This window comes from Xenopus laevis, chromosome 4S (assembly GCF_017654675.1).
Source record: "Xenopus laevis strain J_2021 chromosome 4S, Xenopus_laevis_v10.1, whole genome shotgun sequence".
In the NCBI taxonomy this organism is placed as follows: Eukaryota; Metazoa; Chordata; class Amphibia; order Anura; family Pipidae; genus Xenopus; species Xenopus laevis.
In genome coordinates, this window is record NC_054378.1 from 62,088,023 (window position 1) to 62,112,773 (window position 24,751).

Here is a 24,751-nt window from a genome sequence, read left to right on the forward strand (position 1 = left end):
ATGTGGCTTGTCATGGAGGGATTATCTACTACTAAATCAATGTCGAGAATGGGGGTTAACTCATGTAGCTGGGCCACCTTTCTTTTTGAATTAATGTTGAAAGTCTCATTTAGTTCAACAGTCACTGCAGTAGTATTCACTGTCATCAAGGATTGTCTCAGTACCGTGAATAATTATCAGTATCAAGGCAGCATTTATAATTGTATCTGACTAGGACCCACCAAGGGAGAGGGAAAAATCTCAGCCCTCATCTGCAATACATTTTGAATGTAAGGGGTTTGCATTCTCTTCTTACAAAGTATTTAAAGGAGAACTAAACCCTATAAATGAATGTGGCTAAAAATGCCATATTTTATATACTGAACTTATTACACCAGCCTAAAGTTTCAGCTTCTCAATAGCAGCAATGATCCAGGACTTGTCACAGGGGTCACCATCTTGGAAAGTGTCTGTGACACTCACATGCTCAGTGGGCTCTGAGCAGCTGTTGAGAAGCTAAGCTTAGGGGTCTATTTAAATTATTCAGCAGAATATTAGGTTGTCCTGTATTATAAGATGATGCTACAGGCAGTGACATAACTAGAGGGGGGCGGGCCCTGGCCCGGGACGCGCTGCCGGGAACCCCGCCCTCCTCCGTACACCCGGAAAAGGCCGGGAATCACGGGGGGCTGCCGGGGGGCCCTGAGGGGGTGCAGGCCCTGGCCCAATCGCACCCCCTGCTCCCCCGGTAGTTACACCACTGGCTGCAGGGCTGATTATTAAATTGTGATGCTAATTGCGCTGGTTTCTGTGCTGCCATGTAGTAATTATATGTATTGATTACTAATCAGCCTTATATTGTGACATTTATATTCTATGTGTACTGTATATTGGGAGTCTGTCTCTAAGCTCAGCAAGTGACAGCAGCACAGAGCATGTGCAGTGAATCCGCAGAAAAGAAGATGGGGAGCTACTGGGGCATCTTTGGAGACATATATATTTACTGCTAAAGGGCTGTGGTTGCCTTGGGCAGGTACAGAAACCCAAAACATCATGTAAAACATTTTTAGCTACTTAGGCTTTAGTTCTCCTTTAAAAAAACTATTAAAAAATAAAAAAATGAAGACCATTTAAAAAGTTGCTTAGAATTTGCCATTCTATAACATAAAAAAAGTTCACTTAAAGGTGAACCACCCCATTAAAATACTGCTAAAAGGTTTGGAAAAGAACATGAGATGCTACATTTAGTGAACTTGTTCTTTCTTAACCTGGATGGGCAGCATGCAGGTCCGGACTGAGAATTAAAATAGGCCCTGGCATTTCAGGTACACAGAGGCCGAATCAGCCCACACAGAGGCCCAAAAAGCCCCCACCAGCCCACTAAATACTGACTTTCTATGGGACCTTATAGCAGCCCCTCTGGCATTTGCCAGAACCCACAGATTGCCAGTCCGGGCCTGGCAGCATGATGGCTTATGGTGCCAGAGACCTGATTTCATTTTTGTCTTGGGCACTATCAGAGCTGGGCCAGCCTGGCCAGGTGCCCAACTGTGAGCGCACATGTGTGAAACAAATATGCGCTGTGAAAGGGACAGACTGCACACGCCAGCCAGAGTGGGGGACGGACTAGGGGGTAGGAGTCAGAAAAGGTATGTGCCTGGAGCACCCCAGCTTTGCACACCCCTGGGCATGTGCCTACTCTGCCTACCCCTGGGCACTATCTGCAAGGAGCTTGTGTGTGTGGTTTCCTGTCACTCAAAAGCATACAGGGCGGTTAACTGGCTCCTAAAAAAATTGATACTAATGTATGCACCATAGTCTGCAACCTGCACAGGGTAGGAAATGGTGTATACTCTCTGTTTAGCACTGTGCAAAGTTTCCATCTTTATATTAATCATATAATTTGCTTTTACTAATCTTGTGAAGGTGGCATTCATACCTTGGGTGCCTTCATGGTGGAGTGAAACGATTGCAGCTTTTATTTTATAATAAACTTTTTCTCTCTCATCTATCAGGCCGATTGTTCTCTTTGTAGATTTTCATAATCACTCATCTTTCATCAAAGAAAGTAAATCTCTCCTATGAAGTGTGTGGGGTGGAAATGATTATCCCTTTAATGCAAATGCATTAGCATTTATCCATCTTTTATAATCTCTATCAAAGCCATTTGTGAAATCTGAAACAAGTGATACCATCACCATTTTCATTATTTAAAATGCATAGTAGATTTTCACTTGTAATAAGCACAAATGGCTTTATCTTTTTTATATTTTTTATTTCATCATTGGGGATGTGATTATCTCACTAGTTAAAGTAATGACCAGCTTCAGTAGCAAAACTGTTATAACACATAAATCATGGCACCAAAATTCCCAGAAATGTGTTCAAACTTTCATAACCTGCCAAATTTTATAAACTGCACATAGTAATTAGGGGTGTGGTCATAAAGTAAGTGTAGACAAAAAATTGTGCAGCACAACTTTTTATCCCTCTTTCTGTTTTTTAAATGTTGGGAGGTATTCCATAAGGTAACCTGAATCATTTGCACACACACACTGTGCTTGTTTGTTCTTGTAAGAGTCTATTTAAGGGTCTAATAGATTTTCCATATTCTGCATTCATTCATTTATTTTAGCGCTACCACCAAATTGAAATAAAAAGAAAATTGGAAACATTTGCAAGAAGAGAACGAATCCAAAGAATCAAGGTAAAATACTATTCAGGACCTATCAGTGCGTGTGGTTTTTTTTTTATTTGATGATAGTGATGATGATGATTTCTAAGTGATTTAATGTTGCATTGAATCATATACAATTTTGACACAAAGATGGAAAGATTGAATTAGCAAATCACAAAGGAAAAGAGCTTCTTACGTGACCAAACTGGCCAGTGCTGTTGCTGAATTTTCATGTGTGGACAGACCAACTGTCATCCACTGATATTGCAAATATTGTACATAGAAATTTTTTAAACTATATTTTTAATTCCTGAGTTTTGGCGGCAAAAAAATTTGTTTGTGGGGGAAAAAAACAAATTTGAATGTTGTTAAATGTTCCCTAAGTGTGAAAGAGTTGTGTTAATTGTGAGTGTACATGTGTGGGGTATGGGCCTGAGTCAGTGTGATTGTACAGTATGTGACTGGGTGTGTACAGGAGAGAGCATTTTACCTTACAAGTAAGATAGGGTGTTTTACTTGAAATTGGCAACAGTTCATTTTCCTGTTTCACCATATGACAATGTTTATTGATCCCATTCTGCCCTGTGGGTCTATAACCAATTCTAACAGCCTTTGGTGTGGATGCCCGCATCCCCTGGTAAAGATCAATAGGACAGACTGAGATTTATTAACACCTGAGCTGCCACTTCTCTTCACTTTCCAGTGCTTTTCCAGATGTTCAGACATACTCTTGCATGTAATAATTATTAGATAGCTTTAATATAAAGAACAGTAAAACATGTTTTATACTGTTAGTAAGATGAATGAATTTAAAATTCAATTGGCCCTGCAGTTGCGTAACTACCAGGGGAGCAGGGGGTGCGATTGGGCCAGGGCCCGCACCCCCTCAGGGCCCCCCCGGCAGCTTACGCGCCACGATTCCCGGCCGTTTCCGGGTGTACAGAGGGGGGCGGGGGCGGGGGGCCCGGCAGCGCGTCCCGCGCTAGGGCCCGCCCCCCTCTAGTTACGTCACTGTGGCCCTGTAACTTTACATCAAAGCCTGGCCTCTCTTTGCATTGGGAAAATATGTGGAGAAAGATAAGGCTATCAGATCATTTCCAGTAGGGAACAATTTTAGCCGGCACTAATTCATTTGAATTAAATGCAATCTGGGCAGCCCTTCCTGGTGGGTTATATAGAAGCAAGTGAAGTCACTCACCAACACAACTGTCCCAGTGTCTGAACTCTAAAGTTGCATCTGTCCTTAGCCAATCTAAAGCTGGCCATAGATGTTGAGATTTTTAAAAGATCCGATCCTCATCGTGAGACCACGATTTTCTCGGAACGATCGTACGAATTGACCATCGACTAAAAGACCAATTTGCCAGGAAAACAAAGGCCCTGCAAACATAGATAGATTGCACTGGGACCGACAAAGATTTTTTGACCTGGCCGATCAATTTTTCTGACAGATGTCGGCCAAAAAATCGAAGAATCGTCGCGTCTATGGGGAGCTTTAGACTTAGCCCCTCTCCAAATATCCCATGTCACCTCTAGACACAGGGACATAAGGTGTTATGGTGAGACACTCACTTCAGTAACATGGGCTGCAGGAGGCAGAGGGGCAAAACAGGAATGTGTAGCTCATGTAGCTGACAGGGTAGAGAACATGTATATTAAGGTGAAATAAATGCAAAATACAAATGGTTTTGGATACAACTATTAAGATACTAGGCCTTCATTAATCCCTGATCTTTGTAGAATATGGATACATGACTACATATTTGTTAAAGCTTTTGATGTGATCTGTGCACTTTTTTCTCTATTCAGAACTGACCTTTTTTGTAAGATATGTGATATTGTTATGGATTCAGATAATAAAACATCAATATGCTGTGCCCTAATGACCATGTTCCTAAACCTTGGCTGGTGCCCCTGCTGCTTACACCTAGGTCTGGCTCTTCATTTCAGCATGAAGGATCACATTTGTATATATATTTGACCACATTCTGTCATGTAGATTGGCCCTTTGGGTTGCAGCTAATAACTGAAAGAATAGCAGGACATGTAGGGGTCTATTTATTAAGCCTCAATTTTTTCTGGTTGAGTTTTTAAGGGGAAAATATATTATGTTCCAAAGCTGCTAAAAATTTGAATCCTACAATATTCCAGCTAAAACCTGTCGAAGTCATGTAAAAGTCAATGGCAGATGGTTCCTTTTACAATTGGAATATGTTTCTTGCCTTCATGATTGTCAAGAGTTTTGGCCTGTTTGACACTGGTTTTCGTTGGATAATCCAAAAATTTGTGGTTTTCATACAATAATCTGATAAATTTGTTGCTTGATAAAGGGCTGTAAAAGCTCGAAACCCCGCTTAGCTTGAGGCACGAATAAAGCTACAATTTTTTCACCATAATCGGAGTGCTGGTGAAATAATTTCTTGTCATAAATGTTGGCATCTTTTCTGGTGACTAGCTATTCTTCTTAATCCTCTCATATTATTATTATCATTTATTAACAAAAACATATTTGGCATCATTGTACAATAAATGGGTGCACAACTGTGGGGCTGATTTATTAACATTGGGCAAAGTTGCCCATGGGCAGTTGCTCATAGCAACCAATCAGAGATTAGCTTTTTAAAGCCAGCTGCAAAACAATGAATGCAACAATTTGATTGGTTGCCATGGGTTACTGCCCATGGCCAAATGTGCCCAGTGTTAATAAATAACCCCCACAGTTTTACATACAAAGCAACCAATAACCAATAGAAGATGTTATGCAGGCCCTACCTAAAAGAGCTTGAATTCACAAGAATGGTACGATATACTCGACTGGTAGCAGAGTTTTGATTTCCACAACAAATGGTGATGATCAAAATCCTCTGTTTTTCATAGCTGTTATTCTCATAAATGTATTTATTTATTGCATAAATGTGCAATAAACCAGTGAATGTATAGCTTTCAGCGGCGATAGTTTTCATAGAACCAATTAATAGTCAATACAAAATGAGTTTATATTTCAGGCTGACCATTCAAAGACAGTTGAAGAAGAAACATTTGCTTTATTTTCTCCTCGACCACCAACAGGACCAAAAGGTGGGGTGAATCGCCAGATGATAACACAAAGGGAACTTTCTGACTCATCAGAATCAGTAAGTATAAAGTGTTTCTCTGAAGGTTAGAACCAGTATTAGGCTAGGCTGCCAAGGTACTGGGATTTTATCCAGTGAACCTTGGTCTGGCTAGGCCTTTTTGCTAATTCTGGAGCACAGAGCACTAATTCATTAATACCTTTTCTAAGTTTTTATCATATTTTAACAACAGTGTGAATATACATCACATTAGAACTTGAAATCAGCCTTTAATAGTAAAATGGTCAACATGTTTGGATGTTCTTTAAGGCTATAAGGTAACGAAGAAAACGTTTCAAATAGCAAAAGAAACCCCTGAAATACTTATGGGATATTTGGACTTAAACATGTACATTTAAAGGAAAAAAAAGGTGAAAACACCCCCTTTTGAGATTGTATTTACTTACCTGATACCTTGGGCCGATGCTCCTATCAGCAGAAAACTGCTCCAGCCTCAGTGAGCACCACAGGGTTATCATCTTCTTGCTTCTTTTTTTTCCCGCTGGTGTGCATATGCAGTAGAATGAAAAGCAGTACTTTAACAAAAAAGCTGAGTTTTTCACTTTACTGTTCATGTGTCAGCCTTGGGGTATTAAAGAACGAAGAAGAAGAAGATCACTCGCTGCGAAGAAGCACCAGGTATCAAGTAAGTGATTATTATGAGTTTATATTTAAAATAATGCACCCGTGTTATATTATCAGACACTAAGATCAGCATAATATAAACTCTGGAGAACCACAGCGAGTGTTGACAACAAGTACCTGATGAAGGATATGTATATCCGAAACATGTTGTGAAAAATAAAACAAACTGAACTCTCTGTAGTTCTCCAGAGTTTATTTTATGCTGATCTTGGAGTTTTGTGGCCTGGATGGTGCCACTGCTCTGTTGAGAGGAACCCTGTTACCTATTGGAGTGTGGGACCACCAGAATTTGTAACTACTTATCAGACACTAAGCAGTTCCAGGACAATACTGTATATGATTTTTTTTTATAGTACAAAGATATAGTGAATAAAGTACCCCCTCTTGTAAAATATAAGGATATTATAAGTTACCGAGGAGTTTCATGACCATATAAAAACACGAGGCCGAAGGCCGAGTGTTTTTATACAGGTCATGGAACTCCGAGGTAACTTATAATATCCTCATATTTTGCAACTGGGGGTACTTTATTAATTATAATACACAAATTTCAATGAGTCATGTGACAGAAATGACATCAGAACTCACCGTTTATAACTGATGACATCAGAACTCACCGTTTATAAGGATATAATTTACAGGATATTCATGGCTTTTGTGTATTATATACTTTATAACATATAATATACATAGCATGGCTTCTGTGTATTATAATGAGATTATTACTTTTAACGTTTAAATCAATTTATGCATCTTAATTTTTAAGGAATGCATGCAAGCGTATTAACTAGTTTACATTCTAAGGACATTCTGTAATTTGGTTGATGAGTATGCGGCAGAAATAAATCATACTTCAGGGGGTATTAAATTAATGACTTTCCCCCTGCTGATGACTTTTCATGCATGCGCTTGTTGTTTGCACTTTAGGGAACAATTTACATTTACATGATTCTTAGTTCTTACAGATATGAGTAGCTTGGAGCACCTTGTAAATAGGCACCATTCTAGTACCAAGCACATAAAAGATAATGTTACACAGTAACAAGAGCCAATTACAACTCTGGTAGTCAATACTATCAAGTCAAAGGGTGAGTTAGACCTGGATGCTTCTTTAGTTCAGGCTTTTGTTAAGATGTCATCAAGAGCATTAGATCCAGGCTGCACTTGAATACAGAACGCTAGCTTTTTAAGCATTTTACTGCTTAGTTATAAATTATTTTTATTGCTCATTACATTATGTGCAACCCATTGAAACAGTAAATAAATGGATCATAATAATTGGGTATTGACAGTTTTCTAGGCTGCCCATTTGCTGTATACAGTCATGCCCTGTTAGCTGTGCCAACTGACAGCGTTTGACTATAAATAATGTAAAAGTCACTGCCAAAAAAATTCGAAGTTTGAAGTCATTTCTTGGATATTTCGACCATCCAATAGGATACTACGACTTCGAATTTACTTTGAATTTGTTTCGAAGTAAAAAAATAGTTTGAACATTTGACCATTTGATAATCGAAGTACTGTCTCTTTAAAAAAACTTCGACTTCAATACTTCGCCAAATTAAACCTGCCGAAGTGCTATGTTAGCCTATGGGGACCTTCTACAACCATTTTCTAAGTCTTTACACATGGAAGTAAAATTGTTCGATCGCACGCTAAAATCGTTCAAAACGTTTGATTCGAACGATTTAATCGTTTGATGGAATGATTTTACTTCGATCGTTCAATGGCCAGATTCAGTGAAAAATACTTCGACTTCGATATTCTGATATCTGATAAAATTATTTTGCTAATATAGTTCTGAAACCTTAATGGGCACTAAGGCTTTACCTGTGTTGGTGGATGAGTGTCTTAAAGAGGTTGTTGACCTTTGAGTTACCTTTTAATAGATAGTGATATTCTGAGACAATTTGCACAGTTTAATTTTTTTTTATTTATTTAACAGCTCTCCAGTTGCAATTTCAGCAATCTGGTTGCTAGGGTCCAAACTACCCTAGCAACCATGCATAAATTTGAATGAAAAACTGGAATATGAATGGGAGAAGGCCTGAATAGAAACATGAGTAATAAAATAGTAGCAATAACAATAAATTTGTGGCCTTGTGGTACCAGTAGTCATGCTTGCTTGCTTGCATGCTTGCTCTTGCTTGAGCCCCTCTAGCCTCTTAGACTTTTATCGTTGCCACCATAACAAATGGTCCTTTAATGTTAAGATCACATACTAATTGGTTGATATAAATGTGATTGGTGGCAGTTTCTGCTGTTTAATCCTTCCTGACAGTTGGCACTGACATAACCCTGAATAAGATACCGATGTGGGGACCCTGCTTCACTATTAATGACTTTAATAAGCATGCTTTTACTTGCAATACCCTTTGGCATTGCTATACACTGTGCTTGATCAGGGGTTCCAATAGTAATAATGTGTCTGTGCTTGGTCACCAATGTGCTTCTGCCCAAGTATTGATTTGTATCACTGGCCCGATCCACTCTCTCCTCTACTAGTGGTAACATTCATATTAGTCCCTTTATCCCTATGGCTTGTTTTTCCCATTGTTCTAGACACTATATTTTAATACACACTGATACTATGTTCTTTCTCCATATCTGATTACAAGGAACTAGCTACCATGTTTCCAAAAAGACTTGTATTTTACATTACTTTCGGCAAAGCCTGCGATGTGTGGTGTGCTTTTACACAGCATAATAAATATGCGCCTGAGTCACTTCACAGTTACACAGCTTAGGCTGGTGTTTACACTGGTAGCTATAGCAACCAACACTGACTTTTTGAAGCCAATGCTTGGTGGGGGGTTGTTTATGTCTGCTTTTGTTAATGTCCTTGAGAAAGGTCTGAAATTACCACTATATACAGGTACGGGTCTTCTGTAATTTCGATCTTTCCACCTTAAGTCTACTAGAAAATCATGTAAACATTAAATACACCCATTAGGCTGGTTTTGCTTGCAATTACGATTGATTATATCTTAGTTAGGATCAAGTACAAGGTACTGTTTTATTATTACAGAGAAAAAGGAAATCATTTTTTAAAATTTGGATTATTTGATTATAATGGAGGGAGATAATTCGGAACTTTCTGGATAACGGATTTCTGGATAACGGATCCCATACCTGTATATATATATTGTGAAAGAAAGCTGTTGCACAAAACAGTGTCTTGCAAAAAAAATTATAACACTTTATTTAACAACGTTGATTTGTTAAAGTGTTATAACTTTTTTGCAAGACCCTGATTTGTGCAACTGCTTTTTTTCAGATTGTATCTATATATTCTGTTAGCACCAGGGCAATACCCCAGTGAGTGCATAAGGTATTTAATGGTTTATATATATATTTATATATTTTATTTGCCGTTTCCCAGAAATGGTTAGGATAAAACAGTAGAAGCTAACACTTGATCTATTTTTATGTGTGACATAGATATTATTATTCCTATTGGTTATTAAACAAAACAATGTTTAATCTAGTTCTGGTCACTTATAGCATCCAGTAGGTAGCATTTTCAGGTTGCACTTGAAAGCAATGAACTCATTTGTGACTATTAAAACTTTGTTCCTTATTACATTCCCCTGTTTTTCACTTTTATTTTTGCCTTTCACCTTTGCATTTTTTGCTTGTTTATATGTGCACGGTTTTGAGTATAATATCAGGAATATCCCATAGTGTGGTATTTCTGTGTACCACTAGGAGTCAGCATAGGCTAACAGAAAAGCAGGTAATGTAGCAGAAACACTTAAAAGGCTTTGTCCATCACCTCTAGCGTTAGCTGTAAGTCAATTTATATTTATATGATTAAATAGGTTAAGTAACTTGGGGATGTTATTTTCAAATTTTAACTAATTAGAAATTTGTATTTTTCATTAAAGACTGTGAGATTTTAATACATTTATAACCTGGACAAAATGAATAAACTGAATACTTTCATTTGGCAAAATGTAATGCCAATGTGTTTAAAAACTTCTGTAATGAATGCAGTAGATCGGATTAGATAATATAATATAAATTAATAATCTAAATAATAATTTGTTTCTAAATCCCAAGGTTTCCTCTCCCAGACCAAACACCGCACCAGGAAATATGCAACGTCCAGTTCGACTACAACCTCTTCAGGGATATTCAAGGAATGCACCAAAGACATCATCCGGATCAAAACAAAAAGAGTCAGCTGATGAGCAAGAACAACAGTTTCCTAGAGGGGTCAGATTCTTTATTTAACATAAACAGTTTTGGAAATTGTGTAGTAACTTATTTATAGCACATTGGCAAACATTTCTATTCACTGCTCTGCCCTGGTTGGAGAAATACCATTCCATTGAATACTAGATTTTTGTGTATTAATAACCTGCTTGTCAGGAATCTGCTATGGAAAGATTGTGAGGCCAGCACCATCTGTGACTCTAGGCCTGGCACAGCATACAAGTAAAGCAACGTGCAGGCAGCAAGATATAGGAAAGATTTTAGCCATTATCAGACAGTTTACATTGTGAATGATTGCACATTTAGTTGTAAATATATTTTACGATTAAATACACAGATTTGAGTTTCCTGCTCATGTCCCCCACTCAGGGTTAAACTGGGCCGGCGGGACACAGGGGAAAAACCCGATAGGCCCCCGCCAGTCCAGACCTGCTCCCCCGAGTGGCTTATCAGTTGTTGTGCCGCGTCTTTCACCGCATGTGTGCGCAGTGAGTGTAGAGGTCAGCAGGGGACCGCCAGGATGGCTCTTTGTTTTACAGCCCTGGTGGGCCCCCAATGCTCCAGTCCAACCCTTCCCCCGCTCCTGCCACCAGCTTGCTTTTAGGTAGGAGAACATCTGGGGCACTGCTACACTTCATTATTGAAGAAGCAGACTCCCTTTTGACCTTGGGGTCTGCTTCCCCTATAGTTACATTATTGTCATTTATTAAATGAACTCTTATAAAAGTATAAGGTTATGCACTTTGGCAAATATAGTATAAATGAAAGTTATGCACTAAGTGTGTTGGGAGTTTCCTTAACTGAGAAGGATCTAGGGATTTTTGTGGATTACAAATTGTCTAATTCTGGGCAGTGTCATTCTGTGACCACTAAAATGGCATGAACTCAAAGGATGAAAACATAATTTTCAAGGCCCTGGTAAGGCCTCACATGGAGTATGCAGTGCACCTTTGGGCCCCAGTCCTTAAGAGGGATATAAATGAGATAGAGAGAGTATAGAGACGTGAAACTAAACTGATTAGAGGGATGGAAGACTTCAATCATGAGGGTAGTCAAGGTTGGGGTTGTTTTCTCTGGAAAAAAGATGCTTCAGAGGGGACATGATTACACTTTACAAGTACATTAGAGGACATTATAGACAAATAGCAGGGGTCCTTTTTACCCATAAAGAGGATCACCGTACCAGAGGCCACCCCTTTAGACTAGAAGAAAATCACTTTAATTTAAAGCAGTGTAGGTGGTTCTTCACAGTGAGGGCTGGGAGGTTGTGATGGCCATTTCTGTTAATGCCTTTAAGAGTGGCTTGGATGATTTCTTGGACAAGCATAATATCCAAGGCTATTGTGATACTAAAATCTATAGTTAGTGTATGGGTATATATAGTTTGTGTGAGTGTATGGAGGGGTCAGTATGTATGGATGCTGGGTTTCATTTGGAGGGGTTGAACTTGATGGACTTTTTTTCAACCCAATCTAACTACATGTATGTAAAAATGTTTTGAGTACATTTCGTTTCCTTGATCACTAGGCAAATAACAAACGAATTAAAAATGAATGAATGCATCCCTCTCTATAGTGCAGTATGTGTTAACGTTTGCACGGATCAAAGGCTATTCTGTTTAATTTAGTGTTACTCTATCTTGAAATCCTTTATAATATTTACAGATCTACATACTAGATTTCCCCATATTATTTTCTGTATTCCACATGTTAAATGATGCCCCTACTCCTCGCCAAACCATAACACCATACATGAAAATAATTCATTTATTTCTAACCACTACAAATCTATTCTAAAAGGAGAACTGAACTCTAAAAAAGAATATGGCTAGAAATTCCATATTTTATATATTGAACTTCTTGAACCAGCCTAAAGGTTCAGCATTGCTAAAGTAGTAATGATCCAGGTCTCCAGACCACACATGCGTTTCCCATCTTGGATTTTGTTAGTAGTGTCTGCCACATGCACATGCTCAGTAGGCTTTGAGCACCTGTTGAGAAGCTAAATTTAGGGGTTGTTGCAAATCATCAAGCAGAAAATGAGGATTGTCTGTCATATAAGCTGATGCTACAGGGCTGATTATTAAATTCTGATGCTAATTGTGCTGGTTTCTGAGTTATCTTATACCAAGAATTGTTTATTTATCAGTCTAAGCCTTAAATTATGCCTTTTATATTATTTATTCAGTATCTTTGTCATTATCATTGGTCCCTAAGAGCTACTAGGGCATCTTTGGTGGCACAGAACTTCCCTGTGGTTGCACAAAACATAATGTACAACATTTCTACTCAACAGTAGAACTTTAGATAATGCACATTCATGAACCGTTGCCAAAAGCCTGCCAGAATAATACAGACATTTTCAACTAAAAATATCATACAGCATTCCTGTAGCTGATCTGTACATCTTAAAGGGCAGTTTTAAATAGGTCCAGAATGTATCTCCCTCCCTAAAGCTAGCCACTAAAGCTTGTCGGATGTTTGTGCATTATGACTTCCCCCCATCCCACCAAGTTGGAATTGCAATGTATTTCATGAATGGCACATTTTGAACAACAGTTATGTTTATCTGCCCTATATTAAAGGAAAACTATACCCCCCAAACAATGTAGGTCTCTATAAAAAGATATTGCATAAAACAGCTCATATGTAAAATTCTGCTTCATGTAAATAAACCATTTTCATAATAGTATACTTTTCTAGTAGTGTGTGCCATTGGGTAATCATAAATAGAAAATTGCCATTTAAAAAAATAAGGGCCGCCCCCTGGGATCGTAGGATTCACTGTACTCACAAACATACCAACAAACCATACATGTTAGGTCACATGAGCCAATTAACAGAAAGAGTTGTGTCTTTTGCTTCCACACTTCTTCCTGTTACAGATAGAGTTGTAGTATTTCTGGTCAGGTGATCTCTGAGACAGTACAGAGACCATCACTAAATGGTGGCGCAAGGCAAGAGATGTAAAAGGGCAATATTTACTTAAATATATATTCCAGTTTGGTAAGATTCTTTAATATGCCACTTAATATGATATGAACTATCTGTTGCTTAAGTGTTCATTTTGGGGGTATAGTTTTCCTTTAAGGTCAATTTTATCCCCTATCGGCATCAACTGGCGCTTGCTGATCACTGAAAGAAATGTGTGCATGTTTTAGTGACAGCATTGGCTCATTCACAGCACTGAATACTCACTTTGCATGCACACATCTACTTAATACGAGGAAGCTTGATGGTGCGTGTGTGGCTTTTATTGATAGAAGGCCTGTGGGAGGAGCCCAAAACTGGGTAACTCCTGATAAATAAAAAAAACTTGTATGTCCTGTACAGCACAGCTTAAATACCAAGTCAACATTTGATATAACCTTCCATTCTATCTCTGTAGTGATAAATGCGGCATATAGATAAAGTTGTACCGTAATATCTTGTAGTAAATCTATACTTCTTTCTGTAAAGTACAAAAGTGCCAATATTTGTGGCCACAATTGTATATATTGTTAGCAATTAGCACTTAAATAAAGATCTGCAGGAATGCAATGGCCATGAATGACATGGGGTACTAGTGCAGTAGATATAAAGTATAGTAGTACAGTAGTATCATTTCTTATGTGCTGTACCTGTATATTTTAATTATTGTAATGAATTATTCCTAATAGAAATGGTTGTGTACTGATACAAGCTGACCGTTTATACAAACTGTAAGTAAGATTCTGTAAGCTTCTTCATTTACAGAGAGGCCTTTATTTCAAGGTGACTTATTATCAACCATGGCATCAGTGCTAAAACCTTTATTCCTTCGCAGCCTGCTTCTAAGCATCAATATAAAGACTTCAAGTGACTTTAGTCCTTGCCTTTACATTTTGGCTGCAATATTACTAGTTCAAAATACTGAATTTTCACTGCTTTGTGCATATTGGCAGTTGTCTGCACCTGCCAGTTTCTAAAGATGCATCACTTTGGCAAAGCAGTTGCTATGTAGGCAGTCTTTTAACTGGTTGTGACTTAGCTTATGTCAAGGATGACTGAAGTCCATCATTAATCTCAAATGCTGTAGGATACATAGAAGAGGCTATATTGTATAAACGTGCCATGTGTAATGAACTGTTTTATTTCAGGTTGACAGAGATCTAATGAAACTAATGAACACAATGGACCATTCTGTAGGAGTATCACCCTATCGACTTCCCATAATTAACAACTTTATGATACCTGCTCCCCCTCCTCAAAGAAAATATCCCAAACAGCTCAAACAGACTATGAGTACATCATCCAGAGGAAGGCGCTTTCGCCCAACCACTGCACCCAATGAGCTTGAACTGACCTCTAAGGTATCAGACTTTATTTTATTGGCTTAAATTTATAGTGTATACAAATAGTGGTAGATATTAAATTGGATGAGGGCAAGTATGTTCTTCTAATAGCACCATAAGGCACCAGTTATGTATGTGACTGAAACTACTTTGCCCTGCATACCAAGGAACTCACTGGGCATGCATGTCCAAATATACTGTAAAGCATGATATTCCTGGTAATTTTTCCATTTAGATATATAGGTGTCTAATGGATGCATGTTCCTTCAGCGTCACTGAATTGATCAGGATGTCACTGCTTGAGAGTGTTTCATTCAAGTGGAAGGGTCTTCCTTTGTATCTACAACCTACAGTTCCACATAAGATGCTTTTAACACTGTAGCTCATAAAATGGCTTCAAGTAATTTTGTATGAATATATTTTTGGGATTATTTACTACCAAGGAAATTGACTGGTAGTTTGGTGTATGTGTTTTCTCCTAGGATTCTGGGAAGTTCCATAAAACAATCTTGCACAGCAACGTAGCAGTCACCATGGTTTACCTCAGAAAAAATGTACACTTGTCACTTGATGATAATGACTTCAGAGATGAAATAAAAGTATTTCAGCAACACTGTGGAGGCGAAAATCTATGTGTTTTCAAAGGCAGACTTCAAGAAGGAGGTACTGAGATTATTACCAGCTGTATTTTATTGTGAAATCTGTCGCAGGGTTCATCTAAACCTGGATATCGGTTGACAAATTATTAGCATACAAGCAGAATCAAGCTTTTATATCTAGTCGCAAGTGTGACCAGCATGGGGATGAAGCAAATCTATGTAACAAAACCAAGGGAAAATTATTTTTTCCTAAAATGATTGCTTGATTGATGAAGAGTCTGTGACTGATCCCTTACTGCATATGTTTGTCACTACTCCCAAATAAAGTACTATACTATAAAGTACTGTTTAAATGCAAGATTGCTATTACAGTTAATTTGCAATGTATTGGCCAATATCAGCAGTATGCCAGTTCCTGTTTATATGTGTTCATGGAAAATGCAGATGGTTAGCTTTGCCCTGAGAGTTTCCTATTCATTGTTAAAACACTTACTTAATTATATGTTAATGTTCTTTTCTCTAATCTTCTTTATTCCAGAAACGTTTAACTTAATATCCCGACGGCATCGTGGCTTCCCATTCAGCCTCACCTTTTATATTAATGGTATGCAGGTAGATAGATTGAGCTCTTGCTGTGAATATAAACATCGCAAAGGTGCAAGACTGGGAGGAAAAAATGGCTATTTTGGCATTGTTAATATTGAAGGCGCTTCACCCTGCTACAGGTATTTCAACAACAGGAAATTTAAACTCTATAAACACTATACACTCAAAATATACAGGACAGATATTGATTTTAACCCCACATTTCATCCAAATTAAGCTACAAGCTTGGCTTCAAGGATGGTGTAGACGAGCATGCTTTTCAAATCTCATCCTAACTGGCATTCAGGATGTGTTCCCAAAGTCATTGGAGACTCCAGCCCTACAATTTGGGAACCACATCTCTAGAGATACATAAGCGCACCTCTTCTATTTACAGTAGATCATTATTTATATCAACTCTAGCAATACTGGTGTCACAATAAAGATGGGCCCTGTGATAGTGCTTGTTCTTACCCAACTTGGCTTGGTCTACTGCCCAGGCTTAAATTTGCCGATAGTTGGTAAATTAACTCCACTGACTTCATCTACTGAGGCCTACATGCACCTCAGGCTTGCCAGCACTAACCCCCCCTTCAGCAAGTGGGGTCCAAAGAGAGCGATCATGTGAAGGTTTCCTTTACTGGGGAAACTTGACACCACTTGCTGCTATCAATAATTGGCTAATTTCAGATTTTGGGATTAAAGGCAGTGGCTATAACTTGCTTCCTTTTCACTATAATGGGGCCGCGAATAGCCTGAGGCCCATGAATTTACCAAAATCACTTTTTCAACATTGCAGAGTCTTTTTTTTTGCAGCCAGGTTGGATCACCTGAAATGGCTGGATAGAGATAGTGAGAGCTGTAGCATATTTAAAGCTGAGAGAATAATGGACAGTACAGGTATGGAATCTGTTATCTGGAAACTCATTATCCAGAAAGATCCAAATCACAGAGAAGCCGTCTCCCATAATCTCCAATCCTTATTGGAACCAAAACCAGCCTATTGGGTTTCTTTAATGTTTGCATGATTTTCTAGTAGACTTAAATATCCAAATCACGGAAAGACCCGTTATTCGGAAAGCTCTTGGTCTTGAGCATTCTGAATAACTGGTCTCATACCTGTATTTATTTTTTTATGCTCATGATCATTTATCAACTTTCCTTTTAACACTTTTTTGATTTTCATCATCGAAAATCACCCTAATCTGTTTCTTCAAGTATCATTTAAATTCTATTGGTTACAAGTGTAACCATGTTTTGTGGCACACAGTTTAAAAATAGGTTTAATGTATCTAACATTTAACAATTTATTACGTTAGGTGTATTATTTCAATGGGTCTTGATAAGAAGCCTTCACCACCACCAAAGAAGGCAAAGGATGAGGAGTATGATAGCAATGAAGAAAAAGATAATGACGATTTTAAATGTGAGAGTATTATGGATAAAGAAGCCATCAATGATACAGAAAGAGATGAGGAATATGATGAAGGAGATGATATGAGAAAAAAAGAGATAGAAGAAACATCCTCTGCTTATGATAAAACAGACATGGAATATGAAGAGGATGAAGAAGAACAAGAGGAAGAATATGAGGGTGGAAAAAGGGAGGATAAGAGTGAAGAGTACGAAGCTGATGATGAAGCTAAAGATGGTAAATTCAGACCTACAGTAGATACTGAGACACATAATGAAACTACTGATGTAATATAATGAAATCAAAGTAATATAATGAAAATAATATAATTACTATAAAGCATAACAAAATGAGTTATCATGCCAGTGGCGTAACTACTGGGGGAGCTCGCTCCCCCCAGGGGGCCTGCCGGCGATCGCACCGCAGCACGATGGCAAGGAAACCAGCGTGATGCTAAGGAAACTGCGCTTCTAGTGCATCTAGAGGGGTGGGTGGGGGAGGGTCCAGGTACACATCCTGTACCCGGGCCCGGAGGCTGCTAGTTACGTTACTGTATAATGCCCAGCATTATTAATGGAAACCTGAACTTTAGTGTAAGTGCACTAAGCAATACACAGCAATATTTAAATATCATTTGTTGAAGCATGCCAGTCCCATTTTATACATCTTAAAGGAAAACTATACCCTCAAAATGAATACTTAAGCAACAGTTTATATCAAATTAAGAATATTACTAAACTGGTATACAGTGTATATATTTAAGTAAATTGTGATAGTCTCTGTGCTGCATCAGAGATAACCTGACCAGAAATACTACAACTCTAACTGTAACAGGAAGAAGTGTGGAAGCAAAAAACAGAACTTTGTCTGTTAATTGGCTCATGTGACTTAACATGTTTGGTTGGTTTGTGTGCTCCTATGATCCCAGGGAGTGGCCTATATTTTTTCTATTTTCTATTAAATAATACCTAATGGCACATACTTCTAAAAAAGTATATGATTATGAAAAGGGTTTATTTACATGAAGCAGAGTTTTACATACGAGCTGTTTTTTGGGATAAATATTTAAAGAGACCTACCAGGGGGTATAGTTTTTCTTTAAGCATATAAGCATACATTTAGAAGATTTCTGAAATTAAAAAGATAAATCAAGGCTCTACTCTCTTATATTTTGTAAAATCATATGCAGGAAACATTTAACTCCCTTTAGCACAACAAAATTGTACAGTCAATAATAGCACATCTTTAAATATGTTATCATGCAAAATCTACAAGTTAAAATTCAATTATAACTAAAATGATATTAGCATATTTAAAAACTGCAAATTAGAATATAATAAACTATTTCTAATTGCAGCTTTACATATTTACTTGTCAAATGCGATTTGGTCATCTATACTGATATGATTTTAAGGTGATAGGAAATACATAATTGTGCAGCTTTGTTTTTTCCTAGAGTACGATGAGGATTTTGAAGTGGAAGAAGAGAAGCCAGATGAGAAAACTAATGAAGAAGGACAGGTTGATGATCAAGTGAATGGAAAGTCAAAGTCACCCTCAGATGATGAAAAAGATGATTTAGACCATGAAGGGGAAAGTAACAAGCCATCAAAGGAGGCAACGGAGACTTCAGACAGTGAGAAAGATAAAAGAGATGGGCATACTGACAGTGAATATGAGGAGGATAAACAAGGTTAGTCAGTATTAGTATTTAAATGTCTCTGTACAAGAATGTATGCAGGATACCTATATTTATATAACCTGTAGTATAGCTTTCTCCAATTCTTCTTAAAAAAGAAAAAAGTTTATGTCATTGGAGAAATCTGTTGGTCACTCTTAAAGGAAAATTCAACCCTTAACTAAAAAAAACCCTACCCTACGTAGACACTCCTCCCCCCATCCTAGCTGCCCCCCAGCTCCCCGGGGAAATGCCCCAAACTTTTTACTTACCCCTTGGTGCAGATTCAGGGATCGCAGTCCACGGCAGCCATCTTCTGGGTCTCCCCATTAATCTGAGACTGAGACCGGCGAAGTTGTGCACGCGCAGTTGGAGCCTGGTTTGCGACAACTGCGCATGTGCCGTGAACTGCGATCACTGAATCTGCACCGAGCAGTAAGTAAAAAGTTATGGGCATTTAAACCATGTTAGTAAACAAGTTCTACCTGTGTGTGTTTTTTCATAAATATGCCTAGGAATACAAGCATTATCAGTTTATGTGTTTACAGAGTAAAGTCTGGCTCACCTTGTCTGCTAGCATGTCTCTGTGGATAGCAGGCAACTTGTTGTAGATCACCAGCCTAGAAATAGTCGCAAGCTCTTTCAAATTGCTCAGTAATGTCAACATTTATTCAAAGAGCATTTTCAGTACAGAAATAAAATGACACACAGCCTGTATTATGCATGGCTTTTTCCTATTCATTTAAATTCACATAAGCTCAGAACTGACACATAAAATGATAAAGTTCCAGGGCCATGAACAGTTTACTTTTATTACTTTTTTCACATAAGTTCTCTTTCCTTTGAACTTAGTAATGTTGCTTTGATTTTGTATTTTCCATATTGAATAGGAAAACATAGCATAACTGACAAGGAAATGAACATTGCTGCAAGGAAAATCCAGTTATTTTATAGACAACATAGAACTCATCAGCAGAACATTCAGAAAAAGAAAACAGGTTTGAGGAAAAAAAGTGGCAACCCCAATAATGCTGCAAAAGCTTTGTCCTGTGATTGTGCTAGCAAGAGTTGCATTCTTTCCTTAATATGGTCAATCAATGCATTTTTGTTTTAATTGAAATTCCAAGCTTGCTGCATCTGCATGCTCTGCAATCAACAGTTCTGCGTGATTTAAAGTGCAGTTTTAATTACTCAGTTAAGTGATTGCTTAATCATGATTGAAATAAGCGTATGACAAATTATACCATAGTGTAATACTGACATAGCCTTCCTTCTCAGTATTCCCAGCCTCACATTAACACATGCTCAGATACACTGACATCTGCATGCTCACACATTGCTTGTACTGAAAATACAAGCTTCTCCTTCAGGTTGTTTTGCAAGTAAAGCAGTATAGTATTTTCCAAAGGTCAAGTGTGCTTTCGTGCAGCAGCGCAATGAAAACACTCTTCTGCTTCCTTCACAAGATGTTATCAGAGCATCTCCCAGAGTGAGCAGGTCATTGATCCCCCCCACCCTACTGCATATACAGTGGTTACTATATCCTAGTATGTAATAGCTCAACTGACAATCCGTTTAGTTGAAATATGACTGATTTTTTTTTTAAACAATAGAAAACAAAAGCAGACTTGGCAGTCTATAAATAAAAATGTTAGCCTTTATTAAAATGGAAATCTGTATTTATACATTTATACAGTTAATTGCAAGGCTTATTGTCTGCTCAGAGAGATAATTTTTCTGTATCTTTACATGCCTTAATACTTGTGAGCTGGAAACGCCTAAATACTTAGATGCTCGTGAGTACCACAATACGGTTTATTTTGATCTTGGATCCAATGCAGAATGCCACAACAGATTAAAGTAACATTGCAGCTGCCATCTACATTTTTAGATATAAATAAGTAGAGAGAATATTCTGTTCGCACAGAATATTTTTGTAAGATTAACCATACTGTATCCTACACTATGTGACTCTTTAGATAACTTACCTTATTAATTCTATTCAGCAAGTTGCTGACTTGGTTTTAGCGTTACATTTTTCAATGGAACTTGACTGTATACCACAGGGGACTCCCTTTGTGCCCTTTAGTTATAAATTAGGTACAGGTTGATTCATGCAACAACATGAAGAATGCACCGTGTCATGCTACCCCTATATATATTTTCAATATGATATAAAGGTCATGTTCTCTTGTTTAGGGTCAAGACAGGCTACAGTAAAGGGAAACACTGCCAAAATATTAACTTTAATCTTTCTGGCAACAAGGTGGTATTTCCATGATTTTCATCAGCTGGCATAATGTACGTTTATTAGTTCCTGAATAAAGTTTGCATCTGGAAACCTAGGTAATAATAAGGTCTGCTGCTCTATTTCATACATTTCAAAACAACTTTAGGGTACGATTTTTGCAGAGTTGATATTGGTTGAACTGAGATCTTCCAGTACCAGAAACACATTTGTGTCACAGGGCAAAATACTTTCTTTTACCTTATGTGCTTTATCTTATTTGCTAATTGCAGGAACCTTTGTGATGTACTTATGGTGCAATGTCATTATTTTCTCCTATTTTTAGAGAGGAAACACAGCACAGGATCTGTTTCTTCTCGCAGTACAATATCTACCAGCTCCAGTGAAGACAGGTCAAGCGATGAAGATAATGAAGAAGAAGCTAAGACATCTAGCTCAGAACATCCAGAGAAAGATAATAAACCAACACTAGAGAGTTCAGAAAATATCCAAGATTCAGTGACACATCTGGAGGATGAAACCCATTCAGAAGAACCAGCAAATGAAGACCCTAAATTAGAAGAGACAGGTGAAACTGAAGAGACAGAAACCTGCACAAAGGAAGAAATCACTTTATCTGAAGATGTTATGGAGGAACCACAGTCACATTCTGCTGAAGGTGACAATGAACACTGTGTGAGTCCTTCAAAAAATGTTTGTGAGCAAGAGGCTGAGTATGAAGCCACAGTGCACATGGATGAGAGTGCTAGTAAATCCCAAGATCATTTAATTCATGATAATAAACATTCTGAGAATGAAGAGGAAGGTGGTGAGTATAGACGTTAAGAAGAACCATCTTCAGCGCATGAACTTGCTGTGTGCCCCCTCCCTTTTTGAATAAATGTGCATTGTAAAAAGCATGCTGAATGCTATTTGTGTATCTTGCATGGACAATATTGAGTTTTTTTTTTTTTTTACCACTTAAAATGAACTGTCATTGTTTTCTGGCAATTTAGATGTCAGTACCTGAAACTGGATAATGATGCCAAATACAACTTAAGTGTCTGCCTTTTCTGTTTAATTTGCAAGAAACATGAAATGCTGAAACCACTCAGTATATTGTATTATTCTCATTGCATGTATTTTCTGAATAGATAAATATACAGTAAGTGCTGATCAGGAAATGTATGCCTGCAAAACAAAGTAAAATGGGGGAGGGTAGCAACTAATAGATAGTATGGCACTTCTATTGCCAGCATAATATACAGTGTAATGTACAGAACTAGAGGTGCTTGACTATAAAATAAGAGAAAATTAACTAAAAGAACACAATGTGAAAGTAAACATAAAGAAAATGTTACTGAATTCAGTTTTGTGATCCAACACTTTCTTATCATATTCTCTTTATCCGCACTTACTTATATGTATCCACTTGTTTTGCCAGATGCCAAAATTATCAAGAACAACATCTGCTGTACTCATGATGCTACTTGATTAGAGAGGTCTAGAAAGAATGCCATATCCTAGACAACATGGCAGCCGCTCATATGCATATTTGCATATTTACACAGACAATAAATTGTGGTGTTCTGATCCCTCACTTTTTGTATAGTGCACCTTAATGACTCAATATTAAAGGGATACAATTAAATGTAATTGTAACTGTGATAGTGCTAATGAAGGCCTGAACATACTATTTAATTCATTCTTTTGAAACTTTGACATTCAAAATCCAGTGCAAATGCTAACTTTTGCCACTGGAACATGAACATGATGTTAAAGGAGGAATGCAGTACAGTGCACTGCAGTACCACACTGTACAGTCACATAGTACTGTGAAAATAAAAGTGGTTTAAAACTGCACCAGGACTGTAGGTGTAATAGACCCTGTAGCAATTCAGATTGTTCATAGCAACCTGTATATGTTTTGCATGTAGCACTTTTCAGAAAATTCTAAATGTGGTAAAGCATTATCCAAAATTACTGGGTGAAGTAAAACCTACACAAAAAGGAGGGTTGTGGGAGTACACCAGGGCTAAGTGTGTATAAAAGTAAATGGAAGAACAACTGATCTTTCCAAATTAGCAATATGCATACAAAAGAGAGGGGATTAATGAAGGCACTGTTTCACTAGACTGTTTCACTGGTAATTAAGTATCTATGCAAGTGCATATATTTTCAGAAATGGGTCATAGTTGAATGTTATGGTTATAAAATTGTCAGTCCCCCTGTTTGTAGAAAATATATGCACTTGCATATATACTTAACAGGGGACCAGGGAATCTGCATTGATCAGTCCCCTCTCTTTTGTATGCATGAAGGAAAACATTTCTTAAGCATTTTAATTAATTTCTCCAAACTTATATCTCATTCCAGTTCTTTTGGCTGTTCCATTCATTCACTTTCCTTATGCACCGCTATAATTATCCTCCCATTACCAGCTTTTCTATTGCTTGTGTACTTTCTGCTATACCACTGTGTTTCATTTAGCACTGCGCTGAAGAGTCTATTAACACACTATGGGGTAAATTTATCAAAGAGTGAAGTTCCGCCACTAGAGTGAAATTCCGCAGCTCACAATTCTTTTCTATGGGATTTTGAAAGGCATATTTATCAATGGGTGAAAGTGAAAGTTCACCCTTTGATAAATACGCCTTTAAAAATCCCATAGAAATGAATGGAAAGTGGCAGATTTCACTCTAGTGGCGGAACTTCACTATTAACTTCATTCTTTGATAAATATACCCCTAAATCTCATTAACTAATGTGGAAGAAACAGTGTGTGCCTTGTGTGGGCACAAGACCACCCATATCAGCAACATGGGTGGGCTTGCAGTGGCATGTGGACATCTCCCTGGATGGCCCCTAGTCATTCAGATATTCAAACATGCAAGCTAGGCACTGGCACAAGATGCAGTGAAGGAGTTGCCCCTGCTCATTGCAAAGAGCAAATCCACAGCCTACAATCCTTCTTTTATGCTCCTTCCTGCAGGACCTGAATCATAATAGGAGTAAATGAGTAGCAGAGATATATAGTGGCCAGAAAAGGGGGATAGTTCAAAAACTAAAACTAATGAGACTGTGGAAAACTATGACAAATTTGGATAATAAGAAAAAGTCAAATATAGAATTTGGTACAGGGCAGGGAGGTGAGTGAGTGGAAACAAAGGTGATTGTGGCCATGAATCATTCATGCATGTCTTAATAGTAAGAACTGTTCGTTTAAATGATTGTCACATATAAAACAGAACCTCACATGATACAACTTTACAAAGTGCTGCATGGAATTAGTCTTACTGCTCAC

At 37.8% G+C, this 24,751-nt stretch overlaps 1 protein-coding gene across 2 annotated transcripts in view; it reads left to right on the forward strand.

Moving 5' to 3' along the window:
* erich3.S (glutamate rich 3 S homeolog) overlaps positions 1–24,751 on the forward strand; it is a 53,761-nt gene that overhangs the window by 15,801 nt on the left and 13,209 nt on the right. The window contains exons 4-13 of one of the 2 annotated variants that reach the window (XM_041561328.1): positions 2,615–2,686; positions 5,662–5,790; positions 10,477–10,632; positions 14,750–14,962; positions 15,427–15,607; positions 16,082–16,268; positions 17,448–17,779; positions 18,999–19,235; positions 20,111–20,218; positions 21,794–22,276. In XM_041561328.1, the coding sequence (XP_041417262.1) occupies positions 2,615–2,686; positions 5,662–5,790; positions 10,477–10,632; positions 14,750–14,962; positions 15,427–15,607; positions 16,082–16,268; positions 17,448–17,779; positions 18,999–19,235; positions 20,111–20,218; positions 21,794–22,276 (2,098 nt within the window). The remainder of the gene's footprint in view (positions 1–2,614; positions 2,687–5,661; positions 5,791–10,476; positions 10,633–14,749; positions 14,963–15,426; positions 15,608–16,081; positions 16,269–17,447; positions 17,780–18,998; positions 19,236–20,110; positions 20,219–21,793; positions 22,277–24,751) is intronic. The other variant, XM_041561329.1, reaches the window with a different exon arrangement.